We start from the raw sequence: 21,715 nt of genomic DNA on the forward strand, positions 1-21,715 counted from the left end.
GACCTGTAATATAACCTTTTGAAGTTTTCGTCCGACGTTCGGCTGTACCTGCACGAGCGTTTGGATTTGTGTACTAAACGCGCTAACAAAAGTAGCTACTTGGACATAAATAATGAACATTATCGAACAAATCAAGCATTTATTGTGGAACTAGGATTCCTGGGAGTGCATTCTGATGAAGATTGTCAAAGGTAAGGGATTATTTATAATGTTATTTCTGATTTCTGTTGACTCCAACATGGCGGCTTCTGAGCGGCTTCTCAGATTATTGCATGGTTTGCTTTTTCCGTAAAGTTTTTTTGAAATCTGACAGCGGTTGCATTAAGGAGAGGTATATCTATATTTCCATGTCTAACAATTGTATTTATCGACATTTATAATGAGTATTTCTGTAAAATGATGTGGCTCTCTGCAATATCACCGGATGTTTTTGGAACTAGTGAACGTAACGCGCCAATGTATATTGAGATTTTTTTTTATATAAATATGAACTTTATCAAACAAAACATACATGTATTGTGTAACATGAAGTCCTATCTGATGAAAATCATCAAAGGTTAGTGATTAATTTTATCTCTATTTGTGCTTTTTGTGACTCCTCTCTTTGGCTGGAAAAATGGCTGAATTATTCTGTGAGTTGGTGGTGACCTAACAATCATTTGTGGTGCTTTCGGTGTAAAGCCTATTTGAAATCAGACACTGTGGTGGGATTAACCTGTTGAACCTATAGGGGCGCTGTGTCATTATTGGATAAAAAGACGTGCCCGTTTTAAGCGCAATATTTTGTCACGAAAAGATGCTCGACTATGCATGGAATTGACAGCCTTGGAAAGACACAACTCAAACGTCTCCAAAACTGCAAAGATATTATCTGTGCGTGCCCCAGAACTAATGCAACAGGCGAAACCAAGATGAAGTTTCATACAGGAAATGCACCGGATTCTGAAGGCGCTGTGTTCCAATGTCTCCTTATATGGCTGTGAATGCGCCAGGAATGAGCCTGCGCTTTCTGTCTATTCCCCGAGGTGTCTGCAGCATTGTGACGTGTTTGTAGGCATATCATTGGAAGATTGACCATAAGAGACTACATTTACCCGGTGTCCCGCCCGGTGTCCTGTGTGCGTAATCTGTAGGTCCATGCGCGTTCCATTTCTTCAGAATTGAAAGTAAACTGCCACGATGGATTTTATCGTCGATAGATATGTGAAAAACACCTTGAGGATTGATTCTAAACATCGTTTGCCATGTTTCTGTCGATATTATGGAGTTAATTTGGAAAAAAGTTCGCGTTTTAATGACTTTTTTTTCTTACCCAAACGTGATGAACAAAACGGAGCGATTAGTCGACACAAATAATATTTTTTGTAAAAACGGAACATTTGCTATCTAACAGTCTCCTCATTGAAAACATCTGAAGTTCTTCAAAGGTAAATTATTTTATTTGAATGCTTTTATGGTTTTTGTGGAAAATGTTGCATGCTAAATGCTAGGCTTAATGCAATGCTAGGCTATCAATACTCTTACACAAATGCTTGTTTAGCTATGGTTCAAAAGCATATTTTGAAAATCTGAGATGACAGTGTTGTTAACAAAAGGCTAAGCTTGAGAGCAAATAGATTAATTTCATTTAATTTGCCATTTTCATGAATAGTTAACGTTGTGTTATGCTAATGAGCTTGCTGATAGATTTACACAATCCTGGATACAGGGGTTTTTTCGTAGCTAAACGTGACGCAGAAAACGGAGCGATTTGTCCTAAACAAATAATCTTTCAGGAAAAACTGAACATTTTCTATGTGAGAGTCTCCTCATTGAAAACATCTGAAGTTCTTCAAAGGTAAATGATTTTATTTGAATGCTTTTCTGGTTTTTTGTGTAAATGTTGCCTGCTGAATGCTAACGCTAAATGCTACGCTAAATGCTACGTTAGCCATCAATACTGTTACACAAATGCTTGTTTTGCAATGGTTGAGAAGCATATTTTGAAAATCTGAGATGACAGTGTTGTTAACAAAAGGCTAAGCTTGAGAGCAAATAGATCAATTTCATTTCATTTGCGATTTTCATGAATAGTTAACGTTGCGTTATGGTAATGAGCTTGAGTCTGTATTCACGATCCCGGATCCGGGATGGGGAGATCAGAGAGGTTAACAACAAGATTACCTTTAAAACGGTATAAGATACATGTATGTTTGAGGAATTTTAATTATGAGATTTCTGTTGTTTTGAATTTGGCGCCCTGCACTTTCACTGGCTGTTGTAATATCGATACTGTTAATGGGATTGCAGCTCTAAGAAGTTGTAAACCATTTGAGTGTTGCTTAAACAGAATGCTTAGGGTCATTGTCCTGCTGGAAGGTGAACCTCCGTTCCAGTCTCAAATCTCTTTAAGACTGGAACACATTTCCCTTAAGAATTTCCCTGTATTTAGCGCCATCCATCATTCCTTACATTCTGACCAGTTTCCCAGTCCCTGCCAATGAAAAACATCCCCTCAGCATGATGCTGCCACCACCATGCTTCACTGTGACATAGCGTTTTCCTTGATGGCCAAAAAACTCAATTTTAGTCTCATCTGACCAGAGTACCCCTTCTTCCATATGTTTGGGGAGTCTCCCGCATGCCTTTTGGCGAACACCAAACATGTTTGCAAATTTTTTCTTGAAGCAATGGCTTTTTTTCTGACCACTCTTCCGTAAAGCCCAGCTCGGTGGAGTGTACAGCTTAAACTGGTCCTATGGACAGATACTTCAATCTCCGCTGTGGAGCTTTGCATCTCCTTCAGGGTTATCTTTGGACTCTTTGTTGCCTCTCTGATTAATGCCCTCCTCCTTTTTTGATAATGGATTTAAATGGTGTTCAAAGTTTCTGATATTTTTTTGTAACCTAACCCTGATCTTTACCTCTCCACAACTTTGTCCATGACCTGTTTGGAGAGCTTCTTGGTTTTCGTGGTGCCCCTTGCTTAGTGGTGTTGCAGACTCTGGGGCCTTTCAGAACAGGTATATACTGAGATCATGTGACAGGTCATGTGACACTTAGATTGCACACAGGTGGACTTAATTTAATTAATTATGTGACTTCTGAAGGTAATTGGTTGCACCAGATCTTATTTAGGAGCTTCATAGCAAAGGCGTATGAATACATATGCACGCCCCACTTTTCGTTTTTTTATTTTTTCAGAATTATTTGAAACAAGTTCTTTTTTTCATTTCACTTCACCAATTTGGACTATTTTGTGTATGTCCATTACATGAAATCCAAATAAAAATCAATTTGGATTACAGGTTGCAATGCAACAAAATAGGAAAAACACCAAGGGGGATGAATACTTTTGCAAGGCACTGCAGGTAGATCAGTTTCCGTGTTGGGTAGAGCAGACTCACCCTGGCTAGAATACTGGGGTCTACAGCCACCACCTCAGACAAACACTTCATGGCTTTAGTTCTGACAGCAATGGCACTCTCCCCCAGCACTCTCAGGATCTGTTTGAGAGGAGAGAAAAAGAGATCCATTCTTTACCAACCATACACAAAGCACCAAGTTTACCATATGCTGGTTCACAACACACAGGAATTAAACAAAATCCACCCTCTTACCTGTGTTAAATAAATATCGAAGCTCTGCGCGAACGGCCTCATAGAGGCCAAATATCTGACAATCAGGCAGGAGTCGTCATAGTCCACAGTGTCAGAGTTCATCCTGTGGGGGAAAAGAGACACAGGCCAACATTGAGGATGAGCCACATTTACACTTGAGTCATTTAGCAGACACTCTTACCCAGAGTGACTTACAGGACAAATTAGGATTAAGTGCCTTGCTCAAGTGCTCATCGACAGGTTTTTCACCTAGTCGGCAAAGGGACGCGACCCAGCAATCTTTCGGTTACTGAGTGGGACAGCGAGGGTTGAGTCCTACCTCAGTGTGCTGAACTGCGAGGGCGCGGTCTTGATGATGTTGCGGAGGTACTTCTTGCGGGCCTCAGCTCTCTGCATGATCTCGCCAGTGCTCTCGATGTCCTTGGCGTGGTGCTGGCCTTCAGAAGAGTCCTCGTCCCCTCGCTGGTTCTGAGACTTCATGGCCTTTTCTGTCTCTGTCAAAGTGTCCCTGAACCACTGAGCTATGTAGAACTTCCTGGCAAACTGAGGAGCAGCAGCGGAAATTAAGAGTTACACCTCCCATCTGATATGTAAGTAACGGGCAGTTATTACTACGGTATGTGCATTAAACACACTCACAACTAGAGATGGATCCGTCTCTGCGTTCTCGTCCATGTAGGCCAGCAGGGCTTTCTGTAGCTGCTGGGTCTCATCATTGCCTTGGGTCTGGGTTGGAAATACAGCAAGAACAGTGAGGATGAGGTTGAGCATTGTCATGGTCAACCTAAAAATGTGTGCGTGTTCAGATTGTTCTGTGTTTGACTGAACGTTTACCTCTTTGAGGATGCGGTCAATGGAGCGCTGGTCCATCTGGCTGGTGACTGCGTCTTTGCGCAGGCGGGCAGCGACCGTGCCCAGGTAGTCAAGCGATGCCACCCTCAGAGCCATCTCCGTCTGCTTATTACTGAACTGGTGCACCTGGAACAGTGGATAGGGAGAAGAGTGTCATTCAGGCTGTTCTTTTTTTCCCACAACAGCAAAGAACTCACCAGAGTAAGGAAGGGCATTTTAAAAAGTAACTATTTTTGGGGGATATCCGGATAGTCGAACTACATGTGTTTTTAAATGTGTTATGTTTTTAACCTGAGCTTCTGCTACAGCAGCGGGCTGGGGAGTGACTGGTGTGTGAGACGGAGAGAGAGACCAGTAAAGTAGCAACGCCATCTCACGCTAGACAAACTTGTAACAGTTGCCATAGCTTATCTATCTGACAGTGTATGTCTAGACTGCATCAAATCAATGTAGAGATGTAGATAGCTAGCTACTTGAGGCTATAATATGCCGCGCTCCCCATCCTAGTCAACAAATAACAACTCCATTCAGATGAAACAACAGCCTACCTGTCGGTTGTAGCCCACACCGTCTCATTTAGCAAACTTTTTATTCCGTCATTTTTTTTAATAAAATGTTGGAATGCTTAGAGATCTCTCACTTCACTTGCTACACATGGAACCTCTGCTGCTGTGAATGGCCGACAAAAAACAAGCAGCTACACGCGTGAAACGCTACCGATATGTCTATTTTGTGGAGCGCACGTCATAATTTTTTAAAATTAAGAATTACAAATATCATGGTACTATATATCCTTGTATGGAACAATGTCACATAGACAATTTAACATTTTGACAAAGCCTTTTCATTGTTAAAATAGTCCTATATTATTTTTAGGATTACTCACAAGTAATCCAATACTAATGTATGTTCGGATATCTGGATAAACGTGCCCATCCCTACACCAGAGGAGTCCTATGTGCTTTTTATCTCTACTGCTTGTCAATAACTGATTGATTTAGCCAAATCTTTGTTTCTATGATGGATGGACTCACCAGTAGACGTCCCAGCAGACTGAGGAGAAGCTCTGAAGCTGGCCACTCTGGTTTGTTCACCGTAGACAGCAGGTCCTGGACAAAGTTCTCAAACAGCGGCCGGTAGTCCTCTTCTCCCTGCTTACTGCCACACCTGAAACACAGACAGAGGGAAGTGTGATCGAAGAGCTTACAGTATCATAACAGATATCTTACGCCATCTTTTTTTTTTTTTACCCCTTTTTCTCCCCAATTTCGTGTTATCCAATTGGTAGCTACAGACTTGTCCCATCGCCTCAACACCCGTACAGACTCGGCAAAGGCCGAGAGCCACGCGTCCCCCGAAACACGACCCCGCCAAGCCGCACTGCTTCGTGACACACTACTCGCTTCACCCGGAAGCCAATCGCACCAATGTGTCGGAGGAAACACTGTACAGCTGGTGGCTGGTCCATACACTGTACAGCCACTAGCACTGCGATGCAGTGCCTTAGACCGCTGCGCCACTCGGGAGGCCACACCGTCTTCTCATAACAGTTAGGATGTAGTTTGATTTTGAGAATGAGATTAACTTACTTCTTTAGGAAGACGGACAGGAAGTTCTGAGCTGCTCTCATGGCCGTCTCATAAGAGTTAGTGATCAGGACATCTTGATCCACCTGGGAAAATAAAACAAACTAAATACGGAAGTCTTTGGCTGAGAATTCTGTCGAATCATCACTAGCCCCGGTAGTACATGGCATCTCTAACGTACCTTCTTGTTGTACTCATCGTCGTGACTGTCCTTGTTGCTGGGGAGGTGCACCACACACTGGATGAGCTGAAGCACCAGAGCTGTGACCATCTGGATGTACATGGGCTCCCCATCCTTATCACTGCTGTTCAGCCTAGGGACGCACACATAGACAAAGAAACACGGACAATTCATTTCAGCAGATAAACACGCTGAAAAGAACCAGAAAAGCATTTGAAAAATAAGGACTGTTTCTTGAGAACTACGACATGGTCTCTCGTGGCGCATGTTCTCTACAGGTACAGTTACCTGAAGTTCCTGAGGCTGCGTTTGCTGGTGGGTAATCTGGCCAGAGAGGTGAAGATCTCTTCCAGGATGAGCTGCCTGTGCTTCTCATAGCGAGAGAACACCTAAGGGAGATCAGGAGAAAAGGCTCATCATCGGAGTCATACACACACACACATATATACACACACACACACAGTAATATTGTAAAGATTATTTATTTGATGTGATTGTTCTAATCCTGTTTGGACCCCAGGAAGAGTAGCTGCTGCCTTGGCAGCCGCTAATGGGGATCCTAATAAATACAAATAAATGAAAGAGTTACCCTGACATTGCTATACATAATACATACACAATGAAAGGAAATATATTCTAGAACAAATCCAGACTCCATGGGAACTCTGGTTTGAAGCACCACATCAAGAGCAACCCTGGCACTGCTATACAAGGGCTGTATGGATGCACAATAAAGGGAAGTGCATTTATATTGACTCTGTACCGGTACCCCCCTGTATATAGCCCCGCTATTATTTACTGCTGCTCCTAAATTATTTGTTATTCTTATCTCTTACTTATTGGGGGATTTTCATAAAACTACATTGTTGGCTAAGGGCTTGTAAGTAAGCATTTCACTGTAAGGTCTACCTACACCTGCTGTATTCGGCGCATGTGACAACTCAATGGGAACCCTGTTTTGGATTCTTACCGCGGTCACTAGTTTGATGGCACACAGCTGTAGCTCACTGACACTCTCCACAAAGAATGGAGTGATGCCCATGGAGGAGACCTGAGGTAAGGAGAGAGGGAGAGATGGGTCACAAGGTGAGCAGGGGTCAGAGGGCATGACCCCCAGGGATTGCACTAGGAGCCGAGTCTCACCTGTAGGATGGTGGTGTCCGTCAACAGCTGGATCTCCAGGAGCTCAGAGATGTTGCTGACGATGTCACACACCTTGTTGTAGAGCATGATGATCACCCTCTGCTTGTGTGTGGAGCTCTTAGCTCTCTTAGCCCTGGAGCTCAGATAGCCACCTGGGTGGGAGACGGGAGGAGAGACCATGAGAAAATCAGTTAACAGGGAATGTAGAGCAAAAACCCTTTCCACAGTCAGTCAGGGCAGGAATATGCATAACAGTGGCCCCAGTAGTTCAGAGACGGACCACACTGCCTTGAATATACACACCATGCTTATTCTTTACATGAACTGTCTTTCAAACGTTCTGGGTGCTCTGGTCTTGAACAGAGTGTATCAAGACTGTGACTGGACATTTATATGGCCTGTTCTAGCCACATTATGCTATGGCTTTGCTCCAATTGCTTTTGATAGTAAGGTGGGTTTATGGTGCTGACCTCCATGAGGGTTCACTCTGTAGACAGGGTCATACTGAGGGTAGAGGGTGTTCTGCAGGTGGAACTTGGTGTACTGCAGCACCCTCTCAATCACATCCTCGATGTACACCGCCTTGGGCATGCGGGACGACGTCATGATGTTGAGGGCCGTCAGACAGGCGTCTGCAGACTTGGTCACGCGCTCCATGATGAGGTCACGCCACAGCCGCTCCTCGTCTTCTGCGTCTGCGTCCTGTTGGGACGGAGAGGGAAGACGTTCAGACAAGTGGAACTTGCTTTTTAAGTCAGGAGGAGACATAATCTGTGTCCGGGAAACCATATGAGAGGACAACTTACATGGTTCATCAGTGTGGAGAGCTTGGAACCGTCCTGAATGTTCTTCTCCAGGATGTTCAGGACCTTCACCAACTTATCAGATGGAAGCTATGGATGAGACAGATGAGAAAATACATAACAGAATACCGTATCCAATTTAGGATTGACAAAAAGACTGACATCACCCTGCATCCAGTGTTCCCCTTTCTTACCCTGAAGGTGATGCCCATGGCCTTGATCTTAGCAGATTCGCTGCCCAGTTCGCTCAGCTGGTGTTTCCCCAGCAGAAGCTCTTGTGGGATCTCATCATCATCTGTTGACAAGAGTTCTGGAGTTAGAGGAAGCAGTTCTGTCACCATCATCTGTCACTGAACATTACTACGGCCGAAATCGAATTACATTTGGAAAATAATTCCAACAATCACAAGGTTATCTGTCCCATCCTTGGTAGAAGGTATTAAAAACACTGACTCAAACCGCTGAGGATAAAAAAAATTAAAAAAACACCTGTAAAAGTAGATCATGAATAATGCATACCGATGGCGTTGAAGTCAATGTCTTCCAAGCTCTCCAGAATGTTGTCCACACTGGCTGAGAACCTCTTGAACGTGGAGGAGTCCATCAGTTCTGTTGAGTAAACACAGAGAAAGTGAGTAACCTGCGTTAATGGGACAAAAGTCATACAACAAAGACACAGCTGAAGTTAGGACGAAATTACCTTCTGGTGTCAGCTTGGGCTCGTATGACTTCCTCTTCTTCTGTTTCTCCTTCTTCATCTTTCTGGCAACTGGACAGGATAGATACATGTTCCAAAAATATATTGGACAGCAACACTTACCTAGTGAAATATTACTACAGATCTAAGATCTTAATTTGAACGATATAGTCTAAGCAAAATAATCATGCAGCAACAGGATTTGAATGTTTAGTCCGTAATGTTGCTTGATCGGCGGTTAGGCTATTAGCTGGCCAAAAGTGGGCTGTGTGAAAAGTGCAATACTGTTAATATAACAGTGTGTTTGTGGTGGATTTCAGTGAATTTGCGTAAACTACAAAGCTCAGCAACAAAAGGGTGATCAAATGATGATCTTACATCTCATCCTCTGCATTTTTTTACCCTGCATCTAATGCCCAGGTGTAGCCTGCTGGTTTAAACTCTTCAGACAGTGGAAAAGATAACCATTGACGCACATGCTGGATGGTCAGTCGAAGACAGTGCCAGACTTACGGTCACTCATGCTGGGTGGTGGGGATTCCTCATCCGATTCCTCTGGGCTGCGTTCTCGGTAGCGCCTGCCAGATCCCTTGCGCCGCTCCTGGGAGCCCCCACTACTCCTCCGGTGCTCTCCTGAGCCTCTCCTCTCCCGCTCATCAGGCGCCCACGTCTTTTCTCGCTCCTTCTTGTGACGCTTCCGTGCAGCTGCAAGGAGAGAAAGAAGGAGCAACATGTCGCAGGGAGAGAAAGAAGGAGCAACATGTCGCAGGATGTTGCTTTAATCATCAGGGGTTTGTTATCAACCATTAGCCCGCACTACTGGGATTGGAATTAACACAGTGTTGGATATGGTTGTGGGGGGGGAGACAGCAATGTTGTGTGACACTCACACTCCGTCACAGAGTCGTCGTCTGAGTCGTCGGAGTCGACTTCAGCGTACTTGGGCTTCTCGTTGACGGTGCTGCGCTTGCGTTTGTTCATCTTCACTCTCTCACACAGTGGCATGGTGGACTCTATCTCAGCAATGAGATGAGGAGGGAGTTCTTTCAACACTGATTCATCAAGACCTCCTAAGGAGAGGTCACCCAGTCATCTATTAGCCCTTGTATGAAAGGGCTAAATACACTAACAACGACACATTACGCGCCACAATTAAAACCAGTAGTGTCTTGTATACAGGATCATTAGCAAGGCCTCATGACCAAATCAAATCAACCCCAAAATAAATCAGAATCCCTTCAAGGGGAGTGAAATACAGTACGTGATTCTGTGCTGCTAGTGGATCAATGTGCAAAGTAATTAAAACTCAAAGTTCTCAAATTAAGTAAAAAACGCATGATGTCAAAACCATAGTTAAACCTTAACTTCACCCACACAATAAGCTGACCCAGTCAGTCACGCAGACAGCAGGATGTCTCTTACCTTTCCCAGACTTCTCATGTGAGTGTCTGCTCTTGGAGGACTTGGAGCCGCGTGCGTTCCTGTCCTCCCTTTCCCTGATGATTTTCTGCACCTCGTCGATGCTGAGTTTCTGCAGCACCACAACAGGTTTGGCTCCTGTCTTCATCTCCTCTACCAGTCCCAGTCGCTCCAGCTTGACCCGGGGCTCGCTCCAGCCCTCCATTACAGGCCCCAGACCAGACCCAGGCTTCCTCATCTCAGCTGCCAACACATGCCCATCCTTATCCCGCTTCATCTTGGGGATCACAAAATTCTTAAAGCCTCCAGACTTTACCCCCCCTAGCAAGTAGGCAGGGAACTCCTGTTTGCTTTCAGCAGGCTGCTGTTGCTGCTTGGAGTCCTGTCGGTTCCTGCTGCCGTCCCCACTCCTCTTCTCCTCCCCACTCCTCCTCTCCTCTTTATTAGGGGGTTTGAGGTTGGGGCATGGCCGGTCAGTCCTCTGGCGCCCACTGGGGTCCACCCCCCCTCGGCCCTCCTGCTTAACCCGCGGGCTCTCTGGCCTGGAGCGCTGCTCTGGAGACCGGCGGTCCCGTGGTTCCCCTGCCTCTGTCCTGTGTTTCCTCTCCCTGTCTTTATCCGCCCGGTCCCTGTCTCTGTCCCGTCCATGTTTGGAGTCGTGTTCCCCCCTGCTGGACTTGCTGGGGGTCTCTGGCCTGCGGATACGGGATGGGTCGCTGTCCCGAGACCTCTCTTCCCTGTGACCAGAGTCTGAGCGGCCCTCGTGCCGTTGTCGTGGCGTGTCAGGCGTCCTGCTGTCAGGTCGGGCCTTGCCATTGTCAGGTTTTCCGTCGTGTCTGTGTTTGGACGAGTCTCTTCTGTTTTCGTGCTTGTGTTTAGGGGTCTCCGGTCGGCCGTCGGGGCCCAGCTTCTTGGGGGTGTCGGCGCGCTGCTTGATGACCTCTGGCCGGCCGTCTGCAGTCTGTAGTCGCTCTCCATCCGTCTTGGACTTTAGCCGCAGGACTCCGGTAGAGTCGGAGCCTTCCTCTGGACCCAGGCGTTCCTCGGGCCAGCGCCGGGCCTCCACGGCTGGGGTGGGGGTGCCCATGTTCACCTCTGGCTGCCCGTCAGCTCTGCCTGCTTGCTGCAGGTCGATGCTGACCATTAGGGCTGGCCGGCTGGCACCATTACTGGCTGCACTAGCCTCCTGGGGTGCCAACTTGCTGCCAACATTGCCCCCTCCCACGCCAGGCTGAGTTGCCCCCGCTGTCCCACCAGCGCCAGGCTCTTGGGGATACGAGTCCTGCTTCCGCTTCTTCAGTGGCTTGTCTACAATGAGGAAACCATGGGTAAGGAAATTGACAGACACCCACAACTATCAAGTTCTTTCTCCCATCTCTCTTTATTAAGTGAAAAATATTGCCAGTATGTGATAAATCAGTCAGTGTAAAACTAGATGAAGCAAGATGTGCACACTCACCTTTATCCTGAACCTCTTTGGAGCAGCGCTCCCTTTCTATGAGCGTCTCTCGTTCTATTCTCTCGATCTCAGCGAGCGCGTCCATCTCAGCATCGTCGTACACAGCTCCGCTGATCACCCCTATAGCCTGTTTGGTGTTCTGGAGCACAGGGACCTGCTGGTAGCCTGACTGCTCCCCCTGGCCCGGGGCTAACCTGTGGGCAGGGTCCTGCTGCGTCCGGGAGAACTGCAGGCTGTTGTAGGCCAGGTCAGTGTCCTGGTCCTCTACCCCGGATAGGAGCTCTCCGGACTGGTCCAACTCAGAGGACTTCACCCGGGACAGTTTGAGGGTCAGCTTGGTGGAGTCTTTTGAGGGAGAGCTAACAATGTCGTACATGGCAGCTTTTTCCAACTGCTCTTTCTCCTCTTTAGTTAGCTTCTTCTGCTTCTTCTTGTGGTCAGGAGAGTCCAGGAGTAGGTCGGGAGCGGCGTCACGGGGGGGAGCATAAGGTGGAGGGGATTGCAGAATGAGGCCAGGTCGTGACCCTGCCAAAACCAAAAAGGTGAGTTTATTTTTTAACAAGGATTTTTTTCAGCAGTGGTGGCAAAGTCAGCTTGGTGGGGGAGCTCAAACGTTATTTTAAAAATCTATGGGGGCCCCATGGCATTTTTTAAGTTTTACATTCTCCTTCTGTAGATTTGTTTTGAGTGATTATTAGTTCTCAAATAGGATCTTATTTAAATATATATAGCTCCCTTATCTATCCTACATATTTAGATATCTGGTTTAAGTTTACACTGAAAACGTTTGACCAACTTTTTTGTAATCATTATTTGAAGTGGTGGGCAGCGGCTACTAAATTAATATAGGGGAAACACTGCTTGGCATAGAATAAGTAGGTTGACTCGTGATTTCCAGCCCACAGCATGACCATGCATAATACCTTTTGGGGTCCCTTCGCTGCCCACAGGGGAAGAAACAGACTGGGGCGATCGGAGCGGGAAGGAGGCATTTCTCATGGAAGGATCACTCTCCTAGGGAAAACACATGTCACATAAGTATCTATATTACAGATCATTAAAGCAGCAATGGTGGATACAACAAATACATTCAGGCAGTGTACAAGCAATGAGGATCCACGCGAGAATAGTCAAAATAGTCTCTTTGCTAGGTAGAGTTTCATTTTGGTATGAATCATTTCTTGTGTTTACCTCATTCCCTAGTCTGTGGACTATGTTCATGTAGTCTTCGTTCGAGCCATGTCTGGCATTGTGATTGGCTGAGTTGCTTGAAATTTGCCCGGAGACCTTGTTGTCGTGGATGTTCCGCATGCTAGCAGGAACCACGGGACTGGCAACTGAACAGACACAGACAGACACCCAAATAAATCTCAAATACAATCAATCAATAGTTTAACTGCCTTCCAGCTAGGCCAAAACCCATATTCAACCACTGGTTCACCTGTAAATCTTGTTTAAAAGCTGGAATGAATGCAAATAAAACAAGACATAAAACAACAAAACGAAAGAAAACGTGAAATATTATGCCAATGTACAGGAATCTTGCGGCAAGTGTGCATTGCAAACCAACACTGCATCCTGTATTGTTACACACAGAGTTTGCGTCGACAGAGCATGGATATTCTGTGCTGCAAATAATAAGGCACAGACACATGAGCCGATGGGTCACAGCTTGGAGGTGATGGGGCAGGATAGCGGATGTTGAACATGATGTCCCCAGGTGACTCCCGTACCTAAGGTTGGGGTGGAGGGGTTCTGGTGGGGGGAGGCCTGGGGCTGGGTCTGCACCTCTAGGCAGGGCTGCACAGGCCTCTTGGGGCTTCCTGAATAAGAGGGTGCAGCCGGAACGACAGGGGAACCATGCAGCTCTACGACCACAGAACATCAACACAACACACCAGGGTAAACCATGGGTATATATCCATGTTAGTTTGACTCGTTATTGTTATTCATTATGCACTGTGTATCTACTCCCTGTTTCACTATTTCTACTTTAATCTTTAACTCTGCTTTGTTGGAAAAGAGCCTGTAAGTAAACATTTCTTTGTTGTTTATGAAGCATGTGACAAATACAATTTGGTCTGTTGGTTTAAGTGTGTTGGTTCGACACAGAATCAACATCCTGACATACAGCACCAGTCAACAGTTTGGACACATCTACTCATTCAAGGGTTTATTTTTATTTGGACTATTTCCTACATTGTAGAATAATAGTCAAGACATCAAAACTAGGAAATAACACATATGGAATCATGTTGTGAGCAAAAAAGTGTAAAACAAGTCCCATAGGGCGGAGCACAATTGTCCCAGCGTCGTCCGGGTTAGGGTTTGGCCAGTGTAGGGTGTCATTGTAAATAACAATTATGACTGACTTGCCTAGTTAAATAACAAAAATAAAAAGCTGGTTGAGAGAATGCCAAGAGTGCGCAAAGCTGTCATCAAGGCAAAGGATGGCTACTTTGAAGAATCTCAAATCTCAAATATATTTTGATTAGTTTCCCACTTTTTTGTTCACTACACGATCCCATGTGTGTCATTTCATAGTTTTGATGTCTTCACTATTATTCTACAATGTAGAAAATAGCAACAATAAAGAAAAACCCTTGAATGAGTAGGTGTCTCCAAACGTTTGACTGGTACTGTACATAAAAGTTAGGTACAGTACGGTTACCTGAAAATCAGTTTTGTAGGTTTCATGCATCATTTCCCTATACAAACGCAGAGGTGCAGTCTCACCTTGCTGGATCTGTTGGTGCTGAGAATAGCTGGGGGGGTGAGGGTACTGCTGCATGTAACTTGCAGGGCTTTGGGGGGCGTAAGGGCTAGACACAGGGCTGTTCTGCTGGGGCGTGAACCTAGCGCCAGACCCCATCTGTGGAGATGCAAAGCGACTGTAGAGGCAGAGGATGAGAAGAACATGTCAATTCCAAGGGAACTTGTAACTCTCAAAAGCTGACAGGAGTCTTGAATGGACCATCAGAGCACCCACTGTACCATTACACCAAATTGAATGAGAAATGTATCGTTATACCTAGAAGGGCTGTGTGAGATAGTGGATTGCTGGTAGTTTGTCGACGCCGGACTCCCATGCATGGAATTCTGGGACATCTTGTACTGCGGCATTATTGGCTGCTGCATTATATCTTTAAGATGAAAAGAAGAAGTGATTAAAGAGGAGTAGAGAAGGCCAGTGCACAGCACCAGTATGGAGGCAACCTCCAGGCCAAAGCAGAGGGATCCTGTTTATGTCAGTGGGAGATAGAAGACCTCACTCAAAGAACTATTAAGCTACTTCGGGAGCGAGACTGCATGAGATCACTTTCTGATCCTCACTCAGTTATCTGGTGGGTTGACAAAATGCATTTCTTTACAAAACACTACTATTTAAGAGTTCTGTGGAGTGCAGGAGATTACAGTAACAGAACAGTTTTCACAGAGTGTACAACAAAGTCCAATAAACACATTGCACGATTCACTGTTGAATACAACAGCACAGCGTCAGGCCAGAGGTTTGGGAGACATTTCACTGGAGGACATGCAAATGGTCGGGGTCACTTAGCCAGCAAAGATGACACAGGATACAAGTCTGTGTCATCATCATAACACACTTAGCTTGCCTAATCAAGGTCCTTAACCAAACATTAACACACAAAAAACTGCTTGGGAAAACAGAGCATGACAGGGACAGTGATAAGCTATTTCAATTATCTGGATAATGAATGCAACAGCAGCTAGGGAAGAGGTTAGCAAACTCATTTGCATGTGTACTATGGATAACAAACTGTCTCAGACATGACGAGGTTCCAAGTCTTGCGCTGTATCCCAATCTCAGCACAGCACTACACAGTACAGGGGATCCCTACTGGCACCAGCCTCAACCGTCTGTGCAGACACCACTTTCCCCCTATAGCACCAGCAACTAGACACCAGTTTGTCACCAGTTTGTCACTGACTGAAATCGCTTCTTGATCTGCCCATAGATCAAAGAGCAATTAAATGTTTTATCAACTATACTCAAGGCCATAAGTACCAAATCAAATATATTTATATAGCCCTTCTTACACCAGCTGATATCTCAAAGTGCTGTACAGAAACCCAGCCTTAAACCCCAAACAGCAAGCAATGCAGGTGTAGAAGCAAAGTGGCTAGGAAAAACTCCCTAGAAAGGCCAAAACCTAGGAAGAAACCTGGAGAGGAACCAGGTTATGAGGGGTGGCCAACACATACCACAAACTCTTTCCAAGCTACAAGTATAGCGCTAACTCTAAAAATCACCCAAGACAACAAAACTTGCCTCAATGCCTCAAAACGCTGTTTTGACCCAGAAAACACAATTGACACAGGAAGTGTTACTCAGGTCAACAAATCAAGGCCATAAGAAGAAGGGACACAGTCAGTGCTGTATTAGGCCATACAATGTGCTCCAGAGCAGCGTCCAAGACACTCTTCTCCGTACCACCCTGAACCCCAAGCCAGGCTGACTTACTTTTCTCCCTGAAGATGTTGGGGTTCCTAGAGAGCACTGTCTGCAGCAACACAGGCACGTCACCCTCCGGGTCATCACTGCCCAAGTTGTCCTTCAGCTCTCTGCAATGGGAGGGGAGGGGGGTAGGGCAGAAAGGTTACAGTCAGCACATCAGAATAAATCACACACTCTATATACATGAATCAACTATGGCAACTGTGGCTCATAACTTTCTCTACTCAGCTGTTTTGAAAACTAGCGTAGAAATGTGCAGGGGTGGGGAGGTACTCACATGTGCTCGGTGGAAACCTGGTTGAGGCTGTGAGCCAGCTGGGACACCAGGTTCTCATCCCGGCAGGCCAACAGACAGTTGACCTCCTCCGCGATCCTCCCATTGTACAGCAGACTCTTAGTGGTGGTGGCAGGGAGAGGGGATGGCAGGGGCAGCTGGTTTAACACTGCAAAGACGAAGAGGAGACTGGTTAGCCTGAGTAAGTGGGAGGTTGGGTGAGCGAGAAGACATCCGCCATAATGAAGAGACACTGAATATCCCTTTGAGCACGGCCAAGTGAATAATCAAGCTGTGGATAGTATATTATACCACCCAGAAAATAAATATCCCACCTTCCTTCCTAACTGAGCTGCCGGGTAGGAAGGAAACTGCCAAGGGATGTCAAGATTTTTTTATTTCACCTTTATTTAACCAGGTAGGATAGTTGAGAACAAGTTCTCATTTACAACTGCGACCTGGCCAAGATAAAGCAAAGCATTCCAACACAAACAACAACAGAGTTACACATGGAATAAACAAAACATGCAGTCAATAATACAATAGAAAAAGTCTATATACAGTGATTGCAAATGAGGTAAGATAAGGGAGGTAAAGCAAGAAATAGGCCATAGTGGCAAAATAATTACAATAAAGCAATTAACACTGTAGTGATAGATGTCCTGAAGATGAGTGTGCAAGTAGAGATACTGGGGTGCAAAGGAACAAAATAAATAATAGTATGGGGATGAGGTAGTTGGATGGGCTATTTACATATGGGCTATGTACAGGTGCAGTGATCTGTGAGCTGCTCTGACAGCTGGTGCTTAAAGCTAGTGAGGGAGATATGAGTCTCCAACTCCAGTGATTTTTGCAGTTCATTCCAGTCATTGGCAGCAGAGAACTGGAAGGAAAGGCGGCCAAAGAGGAATTGGCTTTGGGGGTGACCAGTGAAATATACCTGCTGGAGCCTTGCTACGGGATGAGGCCAGTTCTTTGTTGATGTGATTTTACGACACCCCTAACGACACATGCGGTGTATGTGCACTAAAACTAGTTAACTAGGATTTGTGATCATGGTCGTCTCTGCTCGCTGTAACCAACAAAGGCTGAGACGGGAAAAATGTGCATGCAGTGTTTAACGATGGCCAGTGGATCTCGTCCCGACCTGGCCATTAACTTTTCTGCTCATTTTTTAGTTCCATTTCAACATTTACCTTCTCTGTCACAGTCTACCATTGAAAACTAATGAAGACCACAGGCAGAATACTCAAGCTATTTGTATTTGAGCAATATGACTGGCCATTCATTCAAGCACCACCATGCTATTGATGCCTTCACACAGCACACGCAAACTGTCCAGAGCAAAAAGAAACGCACAATAATACATTCGCTGAGCATATATATTTTACGGAAAGGGATTTACAAAATTAAACTCTCTGCTTTGGCTGGAACTCGAATTGTTAGGGGGCTGGCCCACATTTTTATTTTTTGTATACCTTTATTTAACTAGGCAAGAACAAATGATTAAGAACAAATTATTATTTACAATGACGGCCTACCAGGGAACAGTGGGTTAACTGCCTTGTTCAGGGGCAGAATGCCAGATTTTACCTCGTCAACTTGGGGATTCGATCCAGCAACCGTTCGGTTACTGTCCCAACGCTCTAACCACTAGGCTACCTGCTGCCCCATGGGGGGAAATGTAGGGAAACAGTTGATTTCAAATGAGGGATTTCGTGGCTAATTGAGGTAAAACAGTAATTTTGCTCAAAGATTATGTATGTATGAACTACATATTGAAACATCTAGCCCAAAGCGGATGTTCAATAATGTCTTAGTCGCCAAAGTACTGGAGAATATCTTTAATAGTTGAATATAGAGAGAAGCATACCAACCTATAGACCAGTGTTTCCCAAAGTTGTTCCTGGGGACCCCAAGGGGTGCACGTTTTGGTTTTTGCCCGAGCTCCTCACAGCTGACTCAAATTATCTAAGTTTGATAATTTGCTGATTTTTTTAATCAGCCGTGTATTGCTAGGGTAAAAAACGAAATGTCCACCCCCAGAGGACCGAGTTTGGGAAACGCTGCTTAAGGCCCTGCATGACCCCAATGCATTAAAAAACTACACCATGTCCGGGCCAGTAGAAATTCTGTTTGGGACAGTACATTTTTGGCCAACTGGCCTGACGAGAAAGAAAATAAGTTAAGATTGGACCCTGGCATGGTTCAACAACATCCCAGCTACTCAGCAATATTGGTTTCACTGAATAAGGAAGCCTATATGGAAAAGCCTCCTTCCAAATAAAATTTGAAAAAAAAAAAAAAACATTGTACAACCAAAATGCAAAGTATTAAGTTAGGGATAAAATCAATACTTCACATTACTGCATAAAACCATCCATAGTTTTAGGGTGTTTTCACACTTGGTTCCTTAAAATGTTTGTGCTCAGTGCAGTTCACTTCATTCGTGCAGTGTGAACACTCCAAAGGAACTCAGAACCCTCAAAAGAGACCCCGAAGCGAACTGAGACCATCAGGAGAGGTGGGTGGTCTGAGTTCGGTTCGCTTGAAATCCACGGTCCGGTTCTATTTCAAGGCAATGTGAACACAAAGCTACCCAGGTTTGCTTGTCCTTATTTCCACACCACACACTAGACTATTGAAACACTGTTTCCCCTGCCATTACCCCTCACATTGGGTATATCTATATATGCAATGACTTGTTCAACTAAATCTGTTTCTATTTATTGAGGCTACCAGACATCCATTTTCATAAGTTGGTCTACAACACATTTTGGTTATTTAATAATTACTTTTAACAAATTACACATGTAATATTCATAAGCAAATAAAAAATGTTAAGCAATTTTGACATAACAAAAGAGCAGTAGTCCTTTGCTAGTAATGTTTGATTGGTGCCACATTGCTGGTGAGCTTGGAAAGTAAACACTTAGAGATTCTCCGGCGCGTTTGTATACTTTTTAGCCAATAGTTCTGAAAGTAGCGCTCACGAGCCAAAAGGGGTCCCAGGAAATGGCTTACTACATTACATACAGTATGTACAGATACAGTTGAAGTCGGAAGTTTACATACACTTAGGTTGAAGTCATTAAAACTAATTTTTCAACCACTCCACAAATGTCTTGTTAACAAACTATAGTTTTGGCAAGTCATTTAGGACATCTACTTTGTGCATGACAAGTAATTTTTCCAACAATTGTATCATAATTCCACTGTATCATAATTCCAGTTGAATGTGCCTTTAAACAGCTTAGAAAATTCCAGAAAATTATGTCATGGAGTTAGAAGCTTTTGATGGGCTAATTGACATAATTTGATTCAATTGGAGGTGTACCTGTGGATGTATTTCAAGGCCTACTTTCAACCTCAGTGCCTCTCTGCTTGACATCATGACAAAATCAAAAGAAATCAGCCAAGACCTAAAAAAAAAATATTGTAGACCTGATTCATCCTTGGGAGCAATTTCCAAATGCCTGAAGGTACCCCGTTCATCTGTACAAACAATAGTACGCAAGTATAAACACCATGGGACCACGCAGCCATCATACCGCTCAGGAAGGAGACGCGTTCTGTCTCCTAGAGATGAACATACTTTGATGCGAAAAGTGCAAATCAATCCCACAACGGCAGGAAAGGACCTTGTGAAGATGCTGGAGGAAACAGGTACAAAATATCTATATCCACAGTAAAACGAGTCCTATATCGACATAACCTGAAAGGCCGCTCAGCAAGGAAGAAGCCACTGCTCCAAAACCGCCATAAAAAAGCCAGACTTCAATTTGCAACTGCACATGGAGATGAAGATCGTACTTTTTGGAGAAATGTCCTCTGGTCTGATGAAACAAAAATTTAACTGTTTGGCCATAATGACCATCGTTATGTTAGGTGAAAAAAGGGGGAGGCTTGCAAGCCGAAGAACACCATCCCAACCGTGAAGCACAGGGGTGGGAGCATCATGTTGTGGGGGTGCTTTGCTGCAGGAGGGTGCACTTCACAAAATAGATGGCTTCATGAGGGAAAATTATGTGGATATATTGAAACAACATCTCAAGATATCAGTCATGAAGTTAAAGCTTGGTCGCAAATGGGTCTTCCAAATGGACAATGGCCCAAAGCATACTTCAAAAGTTGTGGCAAAATGGCTTAAGGACAACAAAGTTAAGCTATTGGAGTGGCCATCACAAAGACCTGACCTCAATCCTATAGAATATTTGTGGGCAGAACTGAAAAAGCGTATGCGAGCAAGGAGGCCTACAAACCTGATTCAGTTGCACCAGCTCTGTCAGGAGGAATGGGCCAAAATTCACCCAACTTATTGTGGGAAACTTGTGGAAGGCCACCCGAAACGTTTGACCCAAGTTGAACAATTTAAAGGCAATGCTACCAAATACTAATTTCCTGTATGTAAACTTGGAATGTGATGAAATAAATCACTCTCTACTATTCTCCTGACATTTCACATTCTTAAAATAAAGTGGTGATCCTAACTGACCTAAGACAGGGAATTCTTACTAGGATTAAATGGCAGGAATTGTGAAAAACAGTTTAAAAGTAGTTGGCTAAGGTATATGTAAACTTCCGACTTCAACTATATCTGCGTCATTGCTCTGTATCTACGTTATTGCGCTCTCCCTCTCGCAACACTGCTGTGTGGGCATCTTGCTTGCTGTCACTCAAATACTGAGGGGATGATGCTCATTGGCTGGAACTATAATTGCTAGGGGGCTGGCCCACGTGGGGGAAAATGGCACAGCACAGCTTTCAGTAAACAGTTGGTTTCAAACTCATAAACACCGCCCATAGGCTAATCAGCCGATAAGACTCATTTTCAGCCAGCTACTTTTCCACTTCATATTAACTAGGCTACTTTTAACTTAGAAAAGTATATTTCGCTAGTCCGTCAAACCCTCTCCCTTCAGAATGAACAATATGCATCTTCTAGCAATCTATTGATAGGATAGGCGACTGTCAGTCACAAAGCGAGTGAGGACAGGGAGAAAGTGAAACTTTCCTAGGATGTCAGGGCTTGCCATACAGTGACGCTAAAGTGAGTGACTCTCGCCTCGTCAGTCAATATAGCCTACCGAATTGAATAGGTGAGAGAGCCGTTCATAGGCTATTGATAGGCCTAGGCTTTTTGGCGAGTATCTGCAGATAACTTATGAACGCATTCGATGAAGAATCAATACTACAGAAACTATAAGTTGAGGAGAGCCTCA

General features: G+C 44.7%; 1 protein-coding gene across 3 annotated transcripts in view; it reads right to left on the reverse strand.

Annotated features, from left to right (window-relative positions):
- Positions 1-21,715, reverse strand: part of LOC139408784 (nipped-B-like protein B) — a 53,837-nt gene that overhangs the window by 13,301 nt on the left and 18,821 nt on the right. For 2 of the 3 annotated variants that reach the window (XM_071153106.1, XM_071153103.1), the window contains exons 3-28: positions 16,497-16,662; positions 16,226-16,326; positions 14,771-14,882; positions 14,476-14,630; positions 12,931-13,076; positions 12,663-12,753; positions 11,740-12,264; positions 10,284-11,588; positions 9,752-9,931; positions 9,375-9,566; positions 8,865-8,933; positions 8,684-8,773; positions 8,359-8,459; positions 8,168-8,254; positions 7,832-8,063; positions 7,362-7,513; positions 7,189-7,269; positions 6,507-6,607; positions 6,219-6,351; positions 6,041-6,123; positions 5,486-5,618; positions 4,434-4,577; positions 4,239-4,325; positions 3,919-4,142; positions 3,600-3,702; positions 3,387-3,485 (exon numbers count right to left, since the gene is read on the reverse strand). In XM_071153106.1, coding sequence (XP_071009207.1) covers positions 3,387-3,485; positions 3,600-3,702; positions 3,919-4,142; positions 4,239-4,325; positions 4,434-4,577; positions 5,486-5,618; positions 6,041-6,123; positions 6,219-6,351; positions 6,507-6,607; positions 7,189-7,269; positions 7,362-7,513; positions 7,832-8,063; positions 8,168-8,254; positions 8,359-8,459; positions 8,684-8,773; positions 8,865-8,933; positions 9,375-9,566; positions 9,752-9,931; positions 10,284-11,588; positions 11,740-12,264; positions 12,663-12,753; positions 12,931-13,076; positions 14,476-14,630; positions 14,771-14,882; positions 16,226-16,326; positions 16,497-16,662 — 4,892 coding nt within the window. The remainder of the gene's footprint in view (positions 1-3,386; positions 3,486-3,599; positions 3,703-3,918; positions 4,143-4,238; positions 4,326-4,433; positions 4,578-5,485; positions 5,619-6,040; positions 6,124-6,218; positions 6,352-6,506; positions 6,608-7,188; positions 7,270-7,361; positions 7,514-7,831; positions 8,064-8,167; positions 8,255-8,358; positions 8,460-8,683; positions 8,774-8,864; positions 8,934-9,374; positions 9,567-9,751; positions 9,932-10,283; positions 11,589-11,739; positions 12,265-12,662; positions 12,754-12,930; positions 13,077-14,475; positions 14,631-14,770; positions 14,883-16,225; positions 16,327-16,496; positions 16,663-21,715) is intronic. The other variant, XM_071153104.1, reaches the window with a different exon arrangement.

The sequence above is a fragment of the Oncorhynchus clarkii genome, chromosome 5 (genome assembly GCF_045791955.1).
Source record: "Oncorhynchus clarkii lewisi isolate Uvic-CL-2024 chromosome 5, UVic_Ocla_1.0, whole genome shotgun sequence".
Taxonomy (NCBI): domain Eukaryota; kingdom Metazoa; phylum Chordata; class Actinopteri; order Salmoniformes; family Salmonidae; genus Oncorhynchus; species Oncorhynchus clarkii.